Source organism: Micropterus salmoides, unplaced genomic scaffold (assembly GCF_014851395.1).
Source record: "Micropterus salmoides isolate LMB-PRFRI ecotype aquatic unplaced genomic scaffold, ASM1485139v1 Ms_hic_scaffold_20, whole genome shotgun sequence".
NCBI classification, from domain to species: Eukaryota; Metazoa; Chordata; class Actinopteri; order Centrarchiformes; family Centrarchidae; genus Micropterus; species Micropterus salmoides.
The window spans coordinates 32,449,670-32,474,018 of NW_024041151.1; the positions used below are offsets into that span (position 1 = coordinate 32,449,670).

The window sequence follows — 24,349 nt, forward strand, 5'->3', positions numbered from 1 at the left end:
CATAAGCCTCAGCTTAGCCAATGTGTTCCTTTTTAATCTATTCCAACACCATGTTGTAGCGGCGGATGGAGTCATCAGGGGTTTTTACTGTAAGACAAGAGAAAGTGTTAAAGGTTTAATCCAAACATCCTAGTAATAGTGCTCTAATACAGTTACATACAATTTTACAATTGCTTAATCATCAAACAAATATAAACAAACTACCACAGACCTGCAGCAGTTCTAACATTTTTTACAGGTCTCTCTTCTAACTTGGTTTACACAAAAACAACAGACTTAAAATCTGTGAAATTTGGGTACAAAGGAGCCATACAACTCCTTTTAGGAGAGGGATCACCGCTGCAGTAATGGTGATTTGGTTTTCTTCTGAGATTCACCAAATAAATCAATAATTAGGAGCAATCCCAAACCATTTAGTTGGGAGTGGATATTAAATAATATCCTGCATTTTCTTTGGCAATTTGCCCTGTCAAAAATAAGAACATGTGATGTGCTGTGGAATTGACTAGAGGAAAAAGTGTAGGTGTTAACATTCATTATGGACCTACTGCCCAATTGGTGATGATACAGTGGATAAGACACGTGACTTTGGTGTGAGAGACCTGGGTTCAATCCCCCACTGTGACCCATCCACCAATGTGTCCCTGAGCAAGACACTTAATCCCTAGTTGCTCCAGAGACGTGAGACCTCTGACATACAGGTGCTGGTCATATAATTAGAATATCATCAAAGAGTTGATTTATTTCAGTAATTCCATTCAAAAAGTGAAACTTTGATATTATTTTCATTCATTACACACAGACTGATATATTTCAAATGTTTATTTCATTTAATTGTGATGATTAAAACTGATGAAAATCCCAAATTCAGTATCTCCGAAAATTAGAATATTACTTAAGACCAATACAAAAAAAGGATTTTTAGAAATGTTAGCCAATTGAAAAGTATGAACATGAAGTATGTAGTATGAGCATGTACAGCACTCAATACTTAGTTGGGGCTCCTTTTGCCTGAATTACTGCAGCAATGCAGCATGGCATGGAGTTTATCATGTTCAGCATGAAGTGCTTCCTGCTGAACTTCCTGGTAGACGGAGTGTTTCTGGACTGGAGGGAGAGGGGGGTGTGCTGTATTGGTGATCTTTACATAGACGATAAATTTGCTTCATTTCTTCAGCTCCAAACTAAGTACCGCCTCCCTCAACATCATTTTTTTTGTTACCTTCAAGTCAAGCATTTTGTACGGGAACATATCCCAGAATTCACAGTCAAACCAAAGAATCATGTCTTTTATGAGTTACTTCTCTCACAACCTGACTCTAAGCATCTCCCGCTTTGTCACTGCTTTTACAATACCAGCAGGAACCGACCGTCTCCGGGAGGCCTGGGCTGCTGAACTGGGTGTTCCGGTGATGGATGAACTGTGGGAGGAATGTTTGCCCGGTATACAGAGCTGCTCCATTAGTTCTAGATACAGACTAATTCAATTTAAAGTCTTACATAGACTGCACTACTCCAAAACCAAACTTCACAAAATATTTAAATCCGTTTCCTCCCTGTGTGATAGGTGTGGTATAGCAGAAGGGTCTCTATCACATTTATTCTGGTACTGTCCAGTATTAAGTGATTTCTGGCGAGACATTTTAGACTGTCTCTCCAAACTATGTGACGTGAGTATTCAGCCAGATTGTAAATTGGCAATACAAGGGCCCTTCCTTCCCATCAAAAGCAGATTATTAGAGCAGGTATGGTTTCAGCAAAAAAAATTATATTACTGGACTGGAAGTCTCCACTGTCCCCATGTTTCAGGAAGTGGCTTAATGAAATGCTTTTGATGGCAAAGATGGAACAGATTCGTTTCAACGAGGGAAACTCACAAAAGTACTTCTTGAAGGTGTGGAAACAATTTTTGATGTTGCTTGATGAGACTTGATTGCCTCCTTGGAGTGTTTGCTGCTATGCTATGCCTCTAACCTGAGCAAACTTTGACCTTGCACTCCGATACTCTGGTAGTCCTCCCTCTGTTTTGTTTAGCTTACCTTTTTGTCAGTTTTAATTCTGCTCCTTGGTTGGACGCTGTTTTCTGTTTGTGTTTTGTACTTACTGTGTTATTGTAATGAGAAAAGCTGAAAATAAAGTAATTAAAAAAAACAAAAAGAAAACACAGTGCACCAACACCAGCAGATGGCATGGCACACCAAACCATCACTGACTGTGGAAACTTTACACTGGAGTTCAAGCAACATGGATTCTGTGCCTCTCCTCTCTTCCTCCAGACTCTGGGACCTTGATTTCCAAAGGAAATGCAAAATTTACTTTCATCACAGAACATAACTTTGGACCACTCAGCAGCAGACCAGTTCCTTATCTGCTCTTCCCAGTCATTGCTGTCCTTTTTGTCTTTAGCCCAGGCGAGACGCTTCTGACGCTGTGTCTTGTTCAAGAGTGGCTTGACACAAGGAATGCGACAGCTGAAACCCATGTCTTGCATACGTCTGTGCGTGGTGGTTCTTGAAGCACTGACTCCAGCTGTAGTCCACTCTTTGTGAATCTCCCCCACATTTTTGAATGGGTTTTGTTTCACAATCCTCTCCATGGTGCGGTTATCCCTATTGCTTGTACACTTTTTTCTACCACATCTTTTCCTTCCCTTCGCCTCTCTACTAATGTGCTTGGATACAGAGCTCTGTGAACAGCCAGCCTCTTTAGCAATGACCTTTTGTGTCTTGCCCTCCTTGTGCAAGGTGTCAATGGTCGTCTTTTGGACAAGTCAGCAGTCTTCCCCATAATTGTGTAGCCTACAGAACTAGACTGAGAGACCATTTAAAGGCCTTTGCAGGTGTTCTGAGTTATTTAGCCAAATAGAGTGTGGCACCAGGTGTCTTCAATATTGAACCTTTTCACAATATTCTAATTTTCTAAGATACTGATTTTGGGGATTTCATTAGTTGTCAGTTATAATCATAAAAATTAAAAGGAATGAACACTTGAAATATATCAGTCTGTGTGAATGAATGTATACATTATACAAGTTTCACTTTTTGAATGGAATTACTGAAATAAATCAACTTTGTGATGATATTCTAATAATATGACCAGCACCTGTATATAGCAATTGTAAGTCACTTTGGATAAAAGCGTCAGCTAAATTAATAAATGTAATGTCAATGTAACAACTGTATATATTTGTGTACACGTCACTGCATACTGTACCTCTTAGTATCTTGTGCATTTTCTTGGCCTCTTTGGGCTGGGACTTTAACTTCTTCTTGACCTTCTTGGCCTCAGAGGACTCAGAATCAGGCTCAGAATCTGATGACTCAGACGATGAGGAATCTGTTGTATCTGACTCCGGTTTCCTCTTTCCAGGTGCCTGCCATATAGCTGGTGTAGTAATAGCCACATCTCCCCCCTTACTGCAAGAGCTGTGAAAATCAGTCAGATCAAACAGTATAGGAATTATTGACAATGATTATATCTGGCAATGATATTTTGACAATCAATATAGCTTTAAAATAAGCTTAACCTTCTTTAAGCCTCTTCCGCAGGAAATTTAGCTCTTCAGTTAGCATATCAACCCAGTCTTTTAAGGTGGCAATCTCTCTCTTTTGGCCTTCCATGGTTTGCTTAGCCTCCTGTAGAGCTGTCTGCAGAGCGGATGCTTCTGTTAACAATTAAGACCTCATTATCAGATACTGTTATGCAGATGTATATTATTTTAAACTATTGAATCTATCCATGTACAGCTTAAAATAGCAAGTGACCAAAGAATCATAAAAACACATGGAAAGCAATATTGAAATAACAATCACATATTTCAGCGTTTTGTTAAATGTAGTTGAGTGTGAAACATATTCTTACCAGTTTCTTTAGCCTTTTCTGCTGCAGAGGTCTGTGGGTTAGGTTCCTGGTTCCCCAAAGGTGGAAACACTTGAAACACACACAAGTTTCAACGACAGATGAAAAATCAAGATTTTTGCAACAGATGCTGTTAAGTGTACTTTTTAGCAAGTAATGTATGCTAATGTCTAAGCTGAGTGTCAACAGCTTGACAAAACAGCTGTATTTTTACTGTTATGTTTAATAGTCTTTACCTCTTACAACTGGCTCATCTCCAACAGATGTACTTAGTTCACTGTTTGAGGACCAAGGCACTGGAAATTTTGAAAAAGGTACAAAATTAGCAACCATTCCTATTAAACATTCAACCACCTCTTCTTATCGGATAATGCTGTACATATGTTGAGGATAAAGATCCAAGAAGATCCAACCACTGTCATAGACTATATTGTTCACTATAAAACAAGCCAAATGATATAGAGAAAAGGCTCCTGCATTACATAAAACTATTACAATGATGGTTGGAACATTTTCTTATAAGGGACAGTGTTTTTGTAATTTCTTTGAATATTTAATTATGGGTGTTAAAAAAATAAAAAAAATACAGTGAATGCCAAAAATGTACACTGGGGCTTCGGCTGAAAAAAACAGACAAAATTATTTACTAAATGTACCTTTTTCAGCCTTCTTGGTTCTTAGAGATTTCTTCAGCATATCTTGTGGATATTGCTTCACGGACAGATCTGGGGGGAAGAATAGACAAGTTTAAGAGAACAATTTCAAAACAGCACTTCATAACCACTGAAAAATCATGTTTTTGGTGAAGGGGAAAGAAGAGAGTGCTTTAGGATAAAGTGAACCTAAGCTCACTCAATTAACTAGTACTTACAGTCTATTTTAAGTAATAACATTGCTGATACATTAATTTGTATTACTCCCAACAGAATGTCATCTATACATTTCAACTTTTATATTATCATGGTGAACATGAAGGCATGACTTATTTACTCATTCATTCATTTGGCAGACACTTTTATAAAAGCGAATTACATTTTAGGAACAACATACAAGCATAAATAAAGCATTAATAACTTACATTGCTTATACTGTTCAGATTTGCAGACTAAGATATCAATGATGTTATTGTGTATTTCTCTCTCTCTCTCTCTCTCTCTCTCTCTCACACACACACACACACACACACACACACACACAGGCATTAATGTCATGTATTTAAATAGTGGGGTTTTGCCCATTAGGATTATTAATATTGTGACTTTAAAAAAGGATATAGGGAGAGAATCCAATCAATATCAGTTATTCTGGTTATTGAATGACTTATGCTAGCCTACTTCAAAATAGTACGAAACCACCATAGCTAACCTCATGTAACATTAGCTTGTCTACAATACTATGTAGACAAGCTACATGTATATGTATGACTATGTATGACAAGCTATGCTCAGGATTAATGTTCTGTTAAGTTAGTGAACAAGGTAAAGATAATATAACAATGAGCCTAACCTAAATATTTAAAAGGATTATTCACCTTAACTAATTGTACCAGGCATTAGAAAGCTGGCAAATAATGTTATTGTACACTATAACATTAGGTTACATGAGAAAAAAGTAATTTTCAGGCAATTAAGTTACAATGAGCATTAAAGAAAGCTAACCGTTCGCCAGGCAGCTAGCTTGCTAGCCAGTTATCTGCAAGCTATGAAAAATAAAATTAACTAAACATCGTCGACATTTCAGGTTGCCAGTCCACATACCAATGGCATCTGTCCCATTATGCACATTCTCTTGCTTTCGTTTGCCTCTTTTCATAGCCATAGTCCATGTTAACATTATGCTGTCACCATGTGTGGTAAAACGTCTGGGTTACCTCGATGTGTGTTTGTGGACTTGCTGCGCTCCTCTTCCTCCTCCTCCTCCTCCCCTTCCCTGTTGCCTGGTTCCAGTCGTAAGACTGTATAAGTTTTTCTTGTTATCAGCGTCATTTCCCAAATATAGCTCTGGTGGGGCGTGATTTTCCAGTGTGTTGTCAAAGTATGATATTTCCGTCAGAGAAAAGTGGGCTCCAAATAGTTTGTTATCATTAAGGACTTTTATAATGTTTTTGTTTGGAAACATGATGTCTACCACACACGAGACGGCGGTGGGTAACTGTAACAAATGCAACTGCTCCCAGGCAGTGGCATGACCAAAAATTGATCCTTTGCGAAAACTAATTGCTGTCCGCGAGGGCGCGCAACATGTGAAATTAAGCATAAAATTAGGCAATAAAAAAATGAAGGAACGCCTTGGAGATGAAACAGAGTTCGTTGTCATCAATGAGAGTAACTTCCACCACAAATGAAAGGTAGTTTGTGTTTGTGCTAAATTCTGCTGTTAGAATGTGTAACAGTATTAGCTCCGGCTTTGTTAACTCAAATCTGTTTACATTACATTTACATTATTTGTACATACACATACAGAGAGCAAGAAAGAGACAGAGAGATATTACTTAAATATATTTTTTTTTTTACAATTTCTTATCCAGAGTGCCTTACAGTAAACTACAGGGACAGTATCCCTTGAGCAATAAGGGTTTAAGTGCCTTACTCAGTGGCATAATGGTAGCAGCCCCTAGGATTGAACTGACCAGTGGTTCTCAACCTTTTTTTGGGCCAGCGCTCCATTATCCAGGTCCCAGGTCCCATGTTATTAAAAACATGGGAAAAAAAACACACAACTGAATGACAAAGAACATTAATTACTTTCCGAGGTAACAAAAAAGCCATGTGAAAAGTAATTATATTTAACTAATAAGTGAATGTTCCTCCCAGAAACTGTGTGTGAAGCCAGACACTGTTTTTTTGGATGGGGCACCAAAGAAGTGGGGGGTATGGGGGTTCTGCCCCAGAAGATTGTGAGCATTAAACACTTAATTTCCTGCATTCTGGTGAAAATGTCTGCCTTTTCTGCACCAATTTATGGTGGAAATGTCTTATTTTATAAAGGCAAACACAAAATTCATCTGGCAAAATATATAATTATAATAGAATATAATCTAGTGAGGCTCTCAGGCATTCTTTATTGCTTTTAAATATTTTCTCCTGTAGATAAACTTATTTAATATCATCCCTGCTAAGTCACACATGATCAAGTCTTCCCTCCTCTTTGTTGTCTTTTGTGGGGAAGTAACCTATTTAAATATGTTTGTGGCCCCTTTTCATCTCAGTGATAAATTAATCCTTTTTTATTAAGTTATTGACTGGACTTTATTAGCTCATCTGTTAATAACTTATCATATCATAACTCAGTGTTTCCCACAGAATGACAGTGTAACTGTGGCCCAGATACAGCCTGTTAGCCTCGAAAACCCAGCTGTATTCTAACTTTAACTTAGCTCTCCTTATTAGCTAGGCTCCTTACATGCTTGCTAATAACATTTTTTAAACTGGGTCTCCGACATTGACAGTGTTACAGTGTTGTGTTGGACAGATTTGTGCAGCAATGTTGATGAGGGAGAGCGAGAGGATGAACTGAGCGAATACGCGCTGCCAGTAGCTCTGCAATCAACTACGATTTTAAACAGGCCTAGTAAAAAAAAATCAAAAGTCAATATGTGGCGGTTAGCGCTGATTTTGTGGCGGGCCGCCACAAATAAATGAACGTATGGGAAACAACTTATCTGCTCATGTTCAAGACTTTCTGCACATTCACAATCTCTCCCACATCTGTGTTCTCTGACATGTTAAGAAAAAGAGTTGTCATTAGCCCATTTAAAGAGAATTCATAATATTTTACTACATGCCCTGTACTGCATTATGTTACTTATTCGCTTCCCCTCGACCGTCTGACACACAGAACTGGATGAGATGAGGAGCTCATGCTGGGGGAAAACCAACTGACCAACAACACCTGTCATCAGGCAGAAATCTCACCTGTTAACTTAAGCACCTCTGATAAAGTGCCGCTAACAGTCCCCAACAGAACAAGTCAGGGCTTCAGTTTAACGTTAAATTTTTAAAGCCTACTGAAACTCCTGTGTATGTCTGCTTTGGCACAAACTGTCTGCAACAGCGCGAGGTGGGTGCACGTCACTCACTGGTGTCGCAGCGATGTTGCTTTCGGGTTGAGTCCGACAGCAGAATATCCCTCTTCTAAATGTGAAACCACTGCGATTAGAAGATGTTCATGGTGTATTCCTCAGAGAAATAAACACACAGTGGGGTAAACTGGTGTGTAATCTCATTTCAGAATTTCCAACTAACAACCGCCCCACAAAAGCAGCTCAGCGCCCCCCTTTCCAAAATATTACTTACAGCCCCCCCCCCCCATCATCCTCGGAACGCCCCCTGGGGGGTGGTACCGCCCCTGTTGAGAAACACTACACCAACACTAGTATACACACAGAATGTGGTAAATGCAGATAGTATGCCGACTTGGCGCCCTATTTTAGTGTGCCTTGGATCAAATGGTTGTGGTTGGTTTTATCAATATTAGTTATGTTTTAAAAATCTAAAATTACCAAAATGTCACTGTGGTTGTGACGCACTGCGCCGACATGAAAATACCTTGAAAGACCTTTATAGCATTTTTCCAGTACCAGCTCAACTTGACTCGGTTTGGCATCCTCTGTTTTCCATTGCAGATAGTACCCTTCAATGTAGCTGGTCGTTATGGCAAAACCACACACACACACACCTGCCGCGACGTAATGTTCAATGCGAAAAACACACCAGCGTCCTACACACAGTTGGCTCTTTATTTAGGTTAAAGTGTTTCAACATTCCTCAGAATGTTGAGACAGATAAGCGGTGTGAAATCCTTCCAGCTGTGTTTTCCTCTGCCGTTGTTGCTGCAGCGGTCTGTGTGACGGTGGGAGCAGAGGGCAAACCAAAAAAGTCAAGGCGAGTCAAGCTGGTACTGTGCAGTCGAAAAGGGGCTTTAGGCTCAGGCTAAATTACTTAATTCTGATTTCTTATATGAAGTTAATAGTGAATTTAAGTGTTGGATGTTAACAAAGTATGTTGTTTTTACAGTATGCTCGTGGGAGAATATCCAACACCTGGAGGCGCAAAAAGTGGGTTTTTGGCATGCTTGGCCTGAAAGAAAAGCATCAAAGCCTATCACCTATTCTGAGGCTGGTCAAGAGGAGGTCCCGCCACCATCTGAGTCCATTAGTGGTGAAGCATGTGCGCCACATCCTTAGTGATGAGTGGAGGGCATATAGGGGTGCTCTCACCAATTTGGGCTACAGGCATTTCCCCGTGAATCATTCAAGGTGGTTTGTTGATCCTGTTAGTGGAGCTCACACTCAGCACTTGGAGAGGGCATGGTTAACATACAAATCAATAATATGGCAATTGAGGGGAAACCGAAATGCCAAGCTATTGAAAGACCATCTTGCAGTCATAGAATGGACCTACTGGCTTGGTAACAAATACAAGAGAGGAACACTTGGTCGTTTATTGAAGGACATTCGGCACCAGTTTCCCTGTTAACTGTAACGGTGAGTGGTGGTAAGGCAGGTTGGAGGACCCAAATGCAGGACACGTAGAGCATAGCAGGTATAGTTCAAAATGTTTAATAAACAAAGGCGAGCACACTTACAGGCGGAGTGGCTGATAACAAGTCCAAAAACAAGGAATCCAAAAACCATAGAAGCCGGGTGACAAGACGAGAGCGATGAGCAGAGCAGGCTACACAGGACTACACACACCAAGACACTGTAACACTGGGGAATCCACACACAGAAGATAACACGAACAATGACCGGACAAGGGCTGAACAGAAAGACCACACATATATACCAGGGATAACGAGCAGGGCGGGAGCAACACAGGTGACAGACATAAGGCTAACGAGGCAGGCAGAGAGAGAGCAGAGGGGAGAACAGAGAGACAGTCAGGCAGAGGGATACTGGAGGGAATAGACATGACACAGGTTACTGAACAGATGGAATAAATATAAACGAATCAAGACACAAGCAGACACATCCCCACTGAACTAACACCAACAAGGAACACAGACGAAGCTAAGTAAAACACTGAACTGGGAACTAAGGCATCAAGAAGACAGACATGAGTGACAGACAGAGACCGACATGAGTGAACCCCAAAACACTAAGACATGAACCGAGACACAGAACGAGGAGCTAAGATACAGAATACAGAGCAGACTAAACTAACAGATGAGGAACAAGAAGTAAATACTAAAACAAATCCGAGGCACAGGACTGGGAACAAAGACAAAGAACTAAAACACAGGACCAAGAGCTAAGATAAAAGACGAGACATAAACTACTAAGGACAAGGAACGAGAGAAACAGGCAAATAGACATATGAGACAATGGCAAAAACTCAGACTCAGGGAAAAAACTACAACTCATAACAGTAACTGATTTCATGTAGGCAGAAAGAAGAAGGATGATGGATCCTTACTAGATATTTATAAAAACTAAGCAGGTAGTTTGGATGTGCTATGTACTGCCATGTGTTTATGCAGCCATGTGTTTGTGCCATTGATTTGTTTAGTTATTGTTTTTTTTCAAGTCTTGCAGCATTGAATAGCTCAAAGTCCACATCAGTAGCATTTTGACTTTAAAAGTCAGCTCAACAATTCACCACTTTAGTTTAGGGGCCACAAACACGATGAAGTCATGAGAAGGTAATGCTTAGTTAGTGATGACCTAGGTGTTTGGATGTCAACAGAATACCAGTGCTATGTGTTGTGATTTTCCACTTTTGGGGTCTGCCAGTTTACCTGCAGACTACTTTAAAGAAGACATGAACATGCTTATTAACTCAGAGATCATGATAAATGAGACACATATCTCACTTTAATTGATATACTCTTCAAGGTAATGGGGATTCTTGTATATCCCCCTAATAATTCAAGTCTTACATGCATGAATTCATGCTTTTTCCTGCAGGAATTCATGATGACTCATGTACTAACTTTTAACTGTACCCACAATGGATATTTATGACCAGTTTTTTTCACGAACAAAGAAAACATCATGATCATGATTAATAAATCATAATTCATGATCATGTACTCATCTTAGTTAATGTTTTAATTAATGTGTTGTTCATCCATGAAGTCATGAATGAAAGACTCTGAACACCTGCTAGTTCCTGATGATTTATGAGATATTAATGCATGAAGTAATGCATAAATCATGCATGAATTAATGCATGAATTCATGATAATTGATGTTTTGATGGCAATATTGCAAAAAAAGGTATGAACCCGCAAATCGCCGCTTGCGGCTATATTTGTATTATTGATTACTGCTTAGCTGTCTAAATTTATTTTCATTACCTTACATGACCAAAATTCCATGCTATTGGTCATATTTAAGTTCATGATAACATTAAGGGTGTACTCGCACTTGGCCCATTTGCCTTGTACTGTACCCGAGCAAGATTGTCCCCTCTCTCTCGCTCTCCCTCATGAACATCGCTGCACAAATCTGTCCAACACAACACTGTAACACTGTCAATGTCGGAGACCCAGTTTAAAAAAAGTTATTAGCAAGCATGTAAGGAGCCCAGCTAACAAGGACAGATGAGGTAAGCACGCTGTACGTCACTGGAAGTCAATATCGACCGCCATTCTGTGCGAATCACTGTACTCTTTTGGAAGAAAAAAAAGCACTGTCTCTCTCTGTCTTGCATGGCATAGGGGAGTTTGTGTCGGGGTTCCGTATTTAGGCAGGGTTTGCGATCACACTACATGCGTACCATGCCGGAGTCCAGCCCAAGCGTACCGTGTCAAGGCTCGGCACGGAGTGCTCACACTGGTCAAACAAACCGGACTTTGGGGGTTAAACATGCTCGGGCACCGTACAGATCGCCTAGTGTGAGTACACCCTAAGAAAATACAACCTGATAATTAAATTAGATTCAACTTTATTGTCATTAGGCATATTTCGTGTACAGAACTAATGAAATGCAGTTAGCATCTAAACAGAAGTGCAGAAATATAGTGTTTTATACAGATAAATGCAGTTATGCTATACCTTACAATATGTACAGTGGAGTTTAAATATACAGATATTATACAGTATGTGAATATATGAAAAAAAACGAAGTGGACAGAGTTAGAGAATGGAGAGTGTAAATCTAAGGTTGTATGTATAGTATGACCATCATCTATGTATTCAGTAAGGTGCAGAATATAACAATGTAGATTCAATATGTTATACATACAATTGGTTATTATATGTACAGTTAGTCCACAGGTGGTATTAGATTGAAGGTGTGCACATTTCAGCAGGCCCACAGCCTTGGAGAAGAAGCTCTTCCTGAGCCTACTGGTGCAAGAGCATAGGCTCCTATAATGCCCGCCAGATGGGAGGAGGGTGAAAATGCCATGGTTAGGATGCAGTGCGTAAGCGGTCCATGTACTTGGCGGCCAACGGATTTTCAATTTTAAACGCAAAAAAAAAAAAAAATGAAAAACAGCTTGTTTCCCAGTTGCCATTAATAAAAAGGGAAACAAAAATCAGAAAACAACTAAGTTTTCGTTTTGATATTAAAAAACGGAAAACGAAAAACAATCTTATCTGATTGTCTTAGATGTATTTATAAACGGAAATCGGAAATTAAAATACTTATTAGAATCTTCTTTCTCAATTTTGCATTGTTCTTTTGTTGTGACCTGGAAGTTACTCCCTCAAGCTTGGCGGTCAGCAGAGGGCGTCTGTCATTCTCTCTACTTTGGATGTCCGTGCAAACAGCAATGGAAAGTTATGTTCTCTTTCGACGAGGCAAACGGGTTACACTAAAAGATGATGACATGTCTGTGGACAAGATATGCAGGATTTTTCAGGTACTGTCACACAGTTCACAGAGCCGGTTAGCTTGGTGGCATGTATTTCTAGATAGGTAACATTAAAGTTAGAATTAGTTAATGCTTATGTTAGCAACACTACTTTGCTATCTATTTAACTTTATTTATGCAAATATGTTGAACTATGATATTTGTATTTTTTCTGAAATGTTAAACGTTTTGTTTATATTCATTGTAAAGCTAACAGTGAATCTGATGGATTACCATTTGTGTTTTTACCATTACTACCATTTATTAGGGCCCGAGCACGACCGTGCGAGGTCCCTATTGAATTTGCTAAGATTATTTTTAGGACCCGAGCACGACCGTGCGAGGTCCCTATTGAATTTGCTAAGATTTTATATATATATATATGTATTTTTTTTTTTTCCTGCAAAGTAGGCTCAACTGACATGGCCTAAACATACTCGAAAACTCACCAAAATTTGCAAACATGTCAGAACGGGTGAAAAATTTCGTATTCTACAAGTTTCGCACATGGGCGTGGCAAAATGACTCGCTAGCGCCACCAGGAAAATTGGAAAAGATTAGCCCCTCGTTCACGTTCAACCTACATGTACGAAATTTTCTGGGGACATGTATCATATCAAGACGCACAAAAAAGCATCAAGAACCCATACCCTAAAGTCAACAGGAAGTCGGCCATTTTGAATTTTACGGCCATTTTTGGATGATTTACACACTTCGTACTTTAACGAACTCCTCCTAGGGATTTAGTCGGATCGACGTCAAATTTCTGCTGTGCCTTCTAAAGGCATTGACGATGAAAAGTTGTGCGAGTTTTCGTCAATGGGCGTGTCCGTGGCGTCGATGATTCGCTATGAAACAGGAAGTTGTTGTAACTTCAGTGTACATGCTCACATCTGGACCAAACTGTACATGTAGGATGAGAGTCCCGCCCTGAACACATGTACATGCCGACATTCACCCACAGTCATAGCGCCACCTGCTGGCAACAGAAAGTGACCTTTAACGAAGCAGCCCCCGCCGCACGTTTCACCTACGTGCACGAATTTTCTGTGGTACGTGTATCTTGTCCAGACGCACAAAAAAGTCTCTCTGAGCGATGCCGTAAAACCAACAGGAAGTCGGCCATTTTGAATTTTACGTTAAATTTTGGATGATTTACACACTTCGTACTTTAACGAACTCCTCCTAGGGATTTAGTCCGACCGACCTCAAATTTCTGCTGTGCCTTCTAAAGGCATTGAAGATGAAAAGTTGTGCTATTTGCGAGTTTTCGTCAATGGGCGTGTCCGTGGCGTGGCGTCAAAGATGAACTCTTCGCCATGACACAGGAAGTTGTCGTAACTTCAGTGTACATGCTCACATCTGGACCAAAGTGTACATGTAGGATGAGAGTCCAGCCCTGAACACATGTATATGCCGACATTCACCCACAGTCATAGCGCCACCTGCTGGCAACAGGAAGTGTCTTTTAACGAAGCAGCCCCCGCCGCACGTTTCACCTACGTGCACAAATTTACTGTGGTACGTGTATCTTGTCCAGACGCACAAAAAAGCCTCTTGAAGCGATGCCCTAAAATCAACAGGAAGTCGGCCATTTTGAATTTTACGTCAAATTTTGGATGATTTACACACTTCGTACTTTAACGAACTCCTCCTAGTGATTTAGTCCGACCGACTTCAAATTTGTGCTGTGCCTTCTAAAGGCATTGAAGATGAAAATTTGTGCTATTTGCGAGTTTTCGTCAATGGGTGTGTCCGTGGCGTGGCGTCAGAGATCAAGTCTTCGCCATGACACAGGAAGTTGTTGTAACTTACGTGTACATGCTCACATCTGAACCAAACTTTACGTGCTTGATAACTCTCCCACCCCGCTATGGAGGACCGATCCTGACACAGTCAGAAATAAATACAGAAATAAATAAATGCTCAATAAATAAATAAGCATCCAATTAAATACACAAAAAAATAAAGTAAATAAATAAATGTTGGAATTAATTAAATTATACAAGGAGACATAAATGTATATATTTCAATTAGTGCCTTTACTTATTTACCTTTGTTATAATTACCTTATTTATTTATTCTCCCTTATAATCTTCAAACTTTATTTATTACTAATTTTTTTAATGTATTTATTTATGTGTGTGTTTTAATATTTTTGTCTGTTTTATTCTTCCTTTGTATTTATTTACCTTATTTATTTTCTTTCTCTTTTCTTTCTTCCTGTCCTTTTTAAATTTCTGTATGCATTTCTGCCTCATTATGCAAATGAGGAGGTGCTGTGTCTCAAGGGGTCATCTTCTCTGCTATTGGTGGACCAGTCAGACAGGAGAGCTCTAGGCCTACTCTGCCTGCAGACATCAACGATCTTGCCCCTCACACAGTCAGATGGCTTCCTTCAGTGCGCTGAGGTGTTTAACAACTCTGAAGACACTACCAGCCATGTCTTCCTTCTCTTTTCACGTAGACGCACCGACAGACAGTGCTTTCAGTTTGCTGCATGCATGGACACAGAACTGCGGTATAGGGAGAAGCACACGGTCAGCTGGCTGCAGCTAAATCTGGAGTGCACTCGTATTCAATTCTGTATGGTAAATTCAGTTTTAACGGAGCAGAGCGAGCTGACAGGCAGAGTTAGAGACTTTTTCTGTCCGTTTCTCTCTTTACAAAGACGCATGTCAGTCTTCTCTGAGATGCGAGCACGACATACAACACAATTTATCAAATTACACAACGGATATACAGTATGAAAATAAGATTGATTGGATTATACTCACAGGAAGTATAAAACCTTTTTACATGCGTCTATTAAAAGTAAAGTAACACAAAAATGTCAGGGAAATTACTTTACTTAGATTTAAGTACTGCAGTTGTACATTTGAAATACCTTCCTACCTTTCTGATAGGAAGCCTTCTTGAGGTGGTATAAAACATTTCTTCTTATATTCTGATTTGAGTTGTGGACAACTATGACCACATGAATTTAAAAAATTAAACATTTCACTGCCCAAGTCAGCTATAACACAAGTCTTGTTCATCAGACTACATGCTGTACAGTATTTGCCTACAGATTTTGTCCCAGGATTTATTATGCATTTCTTCTTCTTCGTTGCATGATTTAGAATAATAAGGTGAGAAATGGGTTTATTCTGAGTTCATCCTGCACTGCAGCAGCTAATAAAGTCCATTTAATCCCAAAAACGCTTTTCTTTTAGGCAGGCTGGAGCAGAAAACAACTCACCTTTCTCAAGTTGTACAGTAATGTCACATGTGTATGAAGGTGGATCAAACAAGCTAATCTTAAATGTCAAAGTAGAGAGGAGCCTAGTAGGCCCATTTATTTTCATTCATTACACAATATGAATAAGCTATGCAGACAGTTGTAAAGAAAGAACATCTTTTTCTTCTGTTCTCTACTTGTTATAGTTACACAGTATTAGGGGTGTGGGCTGTATTAAAAGTATCCACTGTTCTCCATGCTCTAACACACAGTAACGATGAAATGTGTGCTGTTCTCACATTCTTCCTCTGTATGTACACATAAACAACAAGGCAGGGAATATAAAAGGAATTTATTTTATTGTTTGGGTACATTATTGTTCAGTGTACATGCTCACATCTGAAACAAACTTTACGTGCTTGATAACTCTCCCACCCCGCAGACATCTACACACCAATACCGATTTATATTCATAGCGGCAAGTGCTATGTAGCTCCACATAGGGGACACAGGAAGTGACATATAACACCTTCATGCGGCGTCGGAACCGCGTAGGAAATTCACAGCCGCACCGGTAGAGCTCCAGAATATGCAACTTGGCCGAGTCACGCGCGGACGCGCTACAAGTGCGAGGGCCCGCCCAACGCTGCTTGCAGCTTTAATTTATTTTTTTTCTGCAAAGTAGGCTCAACTGACATGGCCTAAACATACTCGAAAACTCACCAAAATTTGCAAACATGTCAGAACCGGTGAAAAATTTCGTATTCTACAAGTTTCGCACATGGGCGTGGCAAAATGACTCGCTAGCGCCACCTAGAAAATTGTAAAAGATTAGCCCCTCATTCACGTTCAACCTACATGTACGAAATTTTCTGGGGAAATGTATCATATCAAGACGCACAAAAAAGTCTCAAGAACCCATAGCCTAAAGTCAACAGGAAGTCGGCCATTTTGAATTTTACGGCCATTTTTGGATGATTTACACACTTCGTACTTTAACGAACTCCTCCTAGATTTAGTCGGATCGACGTCAAATTTCTGCTGTGCCTTCTAAAGGCATTGACGAGTAAAAGTTGTGCTATTTGCGAGTTTTCGTCAATGGGCGTGTCCGTGGCGTCGATGATTCGCTATGAAACAGGAAGTTGTTGTAACTTCAGTGTACATGCTCACATCTGGACCAAACTGTACATGGAGGATGAGAGTCCCGCCCTGAACACATGTACATGCCGACATTCACCCACAGTCATAGCGCCACCTGCTGGCAACAGGAAGTGACCTTTAACGAAGCAGCCCCCACCGCACGTGTCACCTACGTGCACGAATTTTCTGTGGTACGTGTATCTTGTCCAGACGCACAAAAACGTCTCTTGGAGCCATAGCCTAAACCCAACAGGAAGTCGGCCATTTTGAATTTTAGGTCAAATTTTGGATGATTTACACACTTCGTACTTTAACGAACTCCTCCTAGGGATTTAGTCCGACCGACCTCAAATTTCTGCTGTGCCTTCTAAAGGCATTGAAGGTGAAAAGTTGTGCTATTTGCAAGTTTTTGTCAATGGGCGTGTCCGTGGCGTGGCGTCAAAGATCAACTCTTCGCCATGACACGGAAGTTGTCGTATCTTCAGTGTACATGCTCACATCTGCACCAAACTGTACATGTAGGATGAGAGTCCCGCCCTGAACACATGTACATGCTGACATTCACCCACAGTCATAGCGCCACCTGCTGGAAACAGGAAGTGACTTTTAACGAAGCAGCCCCCGCCGCACGTTTCACCTACGTGCACGAATTTTCTGTGGTACGTGTATTTTGTCCAGACGCACAAAAAAGCCTCTTGGAGCGATGCCCTAAAACCAACAGGAAGTCGGCCATTTTGAATTTTACGTCAAATTTTGGATGATTTACACACTTCGTACTTTAACGAACTCCTCCTAGGGATTTAGTCGGATCGACGTCAAATTTCTGCTTTGCCTTCTAAAGGCATTGACGATGAAAAGTTGTGCTATTTGCACGTTTTCGACAATGGGCGTGTCCGTGGCGTCGATGATTCGCTATGAAACAGGAAGTTGTTGTAACTTCAGTGTACATGCTCACATCTGGACCAAACTGTACATGTAGGATGAGAGTCCCGCCCTGAACACATGTACATGCCGACATTCACCCACAGTCATAGCGCCACCTGCTGGCAACAGAAAGTGACCTTTAACGAAGCAGCCCCCGCCGCACGTTTCACCTACGTGCACAAATTTTCTGTGGTACGTGTATCTTGTCCAGACGCACAAAAAAGTCTCTTGGAGCCATAGCCTAAACCCAACAGGAAGTCGGCCATTTTGAATTTTAGGTCAAATTTTGGATGATTTACACACTTTGTACTTTAACGAACTCCTACTAGGGATTTAGTCCGACCGACTTCAAATTTGTGCTGTGCCTTCTAAAGGCATTGAAGATGAAAAGTTGTGCTATTTGCAAGTTTTCATCAATGGGCGTGTCCGTGGCGTGGCGTCAAAGATCAAGTCTTCGCCATGACACAGGAAGTTGTCGTAACTTCAGTGTACATGCTCACATCTGGACCAAAGTGTACATGTAGGATGAGAGTCCTGCCCTGAACACATGTACATGCCGACATTCACCCACAGTCATAGCGCCACCTGCTGGCAACAGAAAGTGACCTTTAACGAAGCAGCCCCCGCCGCACGTTTCACCTACGTGCACAAATTTTCTGTGGTACGTGTATCTTGTCCAGACGCACAAAAAAGTCTCTTGGAGCCATAGCCTAAACCCAACAGGAAGTCGGCCATTTTGAATTTTAGGTCAAATTTTGGATGATTTACACACTTCGTACTTTAACGAACTCCTACTAGGGATTTAGTCCGACCCACTTCAAATTTGTGCTGTGCCTTCTAAAGGCATTGAAGGTGAAAAGTTGTGCTATTTGCAAGTTTTCATCAATGGGCGTGTCCGTGGCGTGGCGTCAAAGATCAAGTCTTCGCCATGACACAGGAAGTTGTCGTAACTTCAGTGTACATGCTCACATCTGGACCAAAGTGTACATGTAGGATGAGAGTCCTGCCCTGAACACATGTACATGCCGACATTCACCCACAGTCATAGCGCCACCTGCTGGCAACAGGAAGTGACTTTTAACGAAGCAGCCCCCGCCGCACGTTTCACCTACGTGCACGAATTTTCTGTGGTACGTGTATCTTGTCCAGACGCATAAAAAAGCCTCTTGGAGCGATGCCCTAAAATCAACAGGAAGTCGGCCATTTTGAATTTTACGTCAAATTTTGGATGATTTACACACTTCGTACTTTAATGAACTCCTACTAGGGATTTAGTCCGACCGACTTCAAATTTCTGCTGTGCCTTCTAAAGGCATTGAAGATGAAAAGTTGTACTATTTGCGAGTTTTCGTCAATGGGTTTGTCCGTGGCGTGGCGTCAGAGATCAAGTCTTCGCCATGGCACAGGAAGTTGTTGTAACTTACGTGTACATGCTCACATCTGAACCAAACTTTACGTGCTTGATAACTCAAGGGGTCATCTTCTCTGCTATTGGTGGACCAGTCAGACAGGAGAGCTCTAGGCCTACTCTGCCTGCAGACGTCAACGATCTTGCCCCTCACACAGTCAGATGGCTTCCTTCAGTGCACTGAGGTGTTTAACAACTCTGAAGACAATACTACCAGCAATGTCTTCCTTCTCTTTTCATGTAGACGCTCCGACAGACAGTGCTTTCAGATTGCTGCATGCATGGACACAGAACTGCGGTATAGGGAGAAGCACACGGTCAGCTGGCTGCAGCTAAATCTGGAGTGCACTCGTATTCAATTCTGTATGGTAAATTCAGTTTTAACGGAGCAGAGCAAGCTGACAGGCAGAGGTAGAGACTTTTTCTGTCCGTTTCTCTCTTTACAAAGACGCATGTTGCAGTCAGAGTCTTCTCTGAGATGCGAGCACGACATACAACACAATTTATCAAATTACACAACGGATATACAGTATGAAAATAAGATTGATTGGATTATACTCACAGGAAGTATAAAACCTGTTACATGCGTCTATTAAAAGTAAAGTAACACAAAAATGTCAGGGAAATTACTTAGATTTAAGTACTGCAGTTGTACATTTGAAATACCTTCCTACCTTTCTGATAGGAAGCCTTCTTGAGGTGGTATAAAACATTTATTCTTATATTCTGATTTGAGTTGTGGACCACTATGACCACATGAATTAAAAAAATTAAACATTTCACTGCCCAAGTCAGCTATAACACAAGTCTTGTTCATCAGACTACATGCTGTACAGTATTTGCCTACAGATTTTGTCCCAGGATTTATTATGCATTTCTTCTTCTTCGTTGCATGATTTAGAATAATAAGGTGAGAAATGGGTCTGTTCTGAGTTCATCCTGCACTGCAGCAGCTAATAAAGTCCATTTAATCCCAAAAACGCTTTTCTTTTAGGCAGGCTGGAGCAGAAAACAACTCACCTTTCTCAAGTTGTACAGTAATGTCTCATGTGTATGAAGGTGGATCAAACAAGCTAATCTTAAATGTCAAAGTAGAGAGGAGCCTAGTAGGCCCATTTATTTTCATTCATTACACAATATGAATAAGCTATGCAGACTTCAGATCTTTTTCTTCTGTTCTCTACTTGTTATAGTTACACAGTATTAGGGGTGTGGGCTGTATTAAAAGTATCCACTGTTCTCCCATGCTCTAACACACAGTAACGATGAAATGTGTGCTGTTCTCACATTCTTCCTCTGTATGTACACATAAACATCAAGGCAGGGAAATATAAAAGGAATTTATTTTATTGTTTGGGTACATTATTGTTCAGTGTACATGCTCACATCAGAAACAAACTTTACGTGCTTGATAACTCTCCCACCCTGCAGACATCTACACGCCAATACCGATTTATATTCATAGCGGCAAGTGCTATGTAACTCCACATAGGGGACACAGGAAGTGACATATAACACCTTCATGCGGCGTCGGAACCGCGTAGGAAATTCACAGCCGCACCGGCAGAGCTCCAGAATATGCTACTCGGCCGGCTCACACCCGGACACGCTACAAGTGCGAAGGCCCGCCCAACGCTGCTTGCAGCTTTAATTTAACTTTAATTTCTTCTTTAAGTTAGCTCTGATCTCTCTTTTTTACAGTTAAAACATATCCAATACAACCTCAGAGGTTCTACAGCACAATATCACTACTTATTTTGTTTTTATATTTTGTCCATTTGTTTAATGTCCCCAGTGGTTTAACTTCTCACCTTGCTGCAGAAGATTTAACTTTTTGTGTTTTTTGTCATGCTAGATTATTATGACCCAGTGTTTGTTTGTTTTCTGCAGCATACATAAAATGGATTCCAAGAGGTAGCAGGACCATTAGAAAGTTTATTGAAGGCTTTTTGTCTTTGTACAGTAATGACTTTTTCTCTCAGGACTTCCACTATGTTGATTAACATGTTGAAAACATTTTCTATTAATATGCAATAAACGTAATAGATCCTACAGCTTTGGTGGAGGTTTTTAGTGCTCTCCCTGCTAGTTTCTAGTGACATTCCCTATTCCTGCCATTTACGCTGGTTTGAAAGAATAGTTAGTGGGGATGAGGTGGGGGTGAGGTGGGGGCGGGGGAATCTTACATGTGAGAAATGTTGGCCAAGTTGGCAAAGGCATTCTGAGAAATAGAAGACAGTGTTGTCCCCACAAGCCACCTACAAAACATAAGTAAACAGTCTTGGGACTTTCTTTCTTAATACAATGAAGAGTTACAAGTTGAAAAAAAATTTATTACTTACACCTCCTGTGTGCTGGAATGGAAAACAGGCATGAACCTAACTCCAAAACATGACACACTATGGATGTTCCAGTCACACCGACAATGAGTTGGACAATAATCCACAGGGAAAGTGACCTCAATAGTACTGAAAATGAAAAAAAGGAGTTTCAAATCAGACTTCATTGTAAGAGTGGTAATTCAGTGGTGGAGACTCCCTGGTAATCCTGCACAGTGAGAGATTTAGAAAGAGGCTGGGCTGTCTGGGACTTTGGCAAGACCACAAACTGGCACTTCTGGTCAAGACCTTCAAAATAAAAACCTAATTGATAGACATGACTTTAATGTCTCCTTGTGTAATGCAAACAATGACAGCAAAGCAGCCTACACAATATACACACACAGAAGTACAGACAGTAAAGGTGATGTTGCTATAGACTAAATGAAAAATGGTACAGATATTAATAGTAGTGGTAATGATAATAATTGTAATGTTAATGATTATAATAACAATAATAACAATAGGACTAGTAGTGTATGTGAGAAGGATTGTTTCATTTTTTTTCTCTCACCAATTCAGTGATATGGGTCTTAAAAAAAAGTTTAATATCTAATCAAATGTCATGATATTTGTATAAAGAAACACTTTCTGAAATCTGTTGAGTGTGTTAAGTTTAAAAGAAGCCTCACTTGTGTTTCCAGAAACACCATATACTTGGTTTTATTTTTATTTAGGGGTGGCTGTGGTTCAGGAGGTAGAGTGGGGTGCCTGTTAATTGGAAGGTCAGCGGTTCAATCCCCAGTCCAGGCATCATGTCAAAATGTCCTTGGGCAAGATACTGAACACTGAATTGCACCTGGCGGTGTGTGAATGTTAGTTTCTGTTTGAATGGTCAAAAAGACTAGAAAGGCGCTATACAAAATACGGAGCGTTTAAAACCAAGGGAATCCTGAAAATCAGTCTGTCAGTCAAAAGTGCTTGTACGAGAGAAGGAGCTGCCTGGTACAACACCATCAGTGCATTTTGAAGTGTCGCATTAGAAAAGGTTGATGTCGAAAAAGAGTTCCAATGTGTACAATAACAGTTTTGGCATTTGAGTGCTTGCTAATGAGTTGCGGCAGCATAGCGTCCAAGTCCAAAACCCTAGCACCCAGATAGCAGTAGGTCTCAGCCTTATGCACTCTGAACAGGCATTGGTGGATGTGCAGGCCTGAAACCTGTTCCCCAATTTCAATTTCAATATGTGTTTTTTGCCGGGGAACACGCTTTAGAGCCCGGTCTATCTGGGACAACAGTCCACGGCTTAGGAAATAGTGCAGATGTGGTGGAGCAAACCTGGATCTTAGGCTTTACTCCCAAACCAGGCCAAGGATCATCGCTATTGCCAGGTCATTTTTCCAGGGCTCTGAATTGTCCCTAGCAAATTTTAATTAAATTATATAAATGTTGTCAGTCAGTGTCTAGTCAGTGTATTTGCTACACAAACGGTTAACAGTCCTCTGCAAAGTAGGCAAGATAATAACCAACACACCTGACTGTGACACAAACATCTGTCGCTCTGTGTCTGTCCTTCTCACTCAGAGACACTATGCTCTGTTTGACCGTCTCTCTGCTCCAGGAAGCTTAATTCCCTCTGAAGCGACTGTGAGCTGCACTTTATCAGAGGTGCTGAAGTGAACATTTTTGTGGTGAGATTTCTGTCTGATCACAAGTGTTTTCAATTTCTACCTCTGATGAAGAGCAGCGCGCTCGTCTCATTGAGTACAATCCCAGATGGGCTCAGAAAAATAACGCAGGGTAATGCACAGCAATGCACAGCAGAGGGGCAGGAAGCTTTTGTTAAAAAAATATGACTTAATTCTCAATAGATTGTGATTTTATTCTTGTAATATTCTGACTTTTGTCTCAAAATATTATTCTGCACATGTCAGAGAACACAGATATGTGGGAGAGATTATTAATGTGCAGAAAGTTTTGAACATGAGCAGAAAAGCTGAGGAGCTGTAAAAATCCAGGAATTTCTAAAGATGCCACATGCACATTCTACTTCAGACACGCCTGAAGGCTTTTAATGAAATTAAATGAGTAAAGTTGATCTACAGGAGAAACATATATGACAGCTGTCTATGAAGATTCTCAGTCATCCAGGTCATAGTTATCCAACGAGGGTTAAAATGTTTTTAACCCTCGTTGGATATATATGACAGCAATACAGAATGCCTGAGAGCCTTACCTCATTATATTACACTATATTTTGAATTGTTTGGAAACACCCCTGATGTAAATGCTCTTGTATAGCGCCTTTCGACCACTCAAAGCGCTTTTACACTACAGCTGCATTCACCAGTCATACACATTCACACACTGGTCGAAACAGAGGCAATTCGGGGTTCAGTATCTTGCCCAAGGACACCTCGACACGCAACCGGGGGAGCCAGGGATTGAACCGCCAACCTTCCGCTCTACCTCCTGAGCCACAGCCGCCCCATGTTTGCTGTAGTGCGTCAAACTTTTTTTACTCTCCTGCCCCATACAGACTGTGTACAAGGTATCCGATCTTCTACCTCCTCTATCTCTGCTGACAGAGATTAGAAAGGCGAGAACGGGAACAGGTGAGCATCACATAGGGGCTCCTGGGTAATGTATTTACATTTACATTTACTCATTTGGCAGACG

General features: G+C 40.7%; 1 protein-coding gene across 1 annotated transcript in view; it reads right to left on the bottom strand.

Annotated features, from left to right (window-relative positions):
• LOC119915152 (thyrotropin receptor-like) overlaps positions 1-21,894 on the bottom strand; it is a 63,791-nt gene extending 41,897 nt beyond the window's left edge. Inside the window, exons 1-2 of the mRNA XM_038734752.1 lie at positions 21,695-21,894; positions 21,539-21,610 (exon numbers count right to left, since the gene is read on the bottom strand). Coding sequence (XP_038590680.1) covers positions 21,539-21,610; positions 21,695-21,858 — 236 coding nt within the window. The 5' untranslated portion in view covers positions 21,859-21,894. The remainder of the gene's footprint in view (positions 1-21,538; positions 21,611-21,694) is intronic.
• Between the last annotated feature and the right edge of the window lie 2,455 nt (positions 21,895-24,349).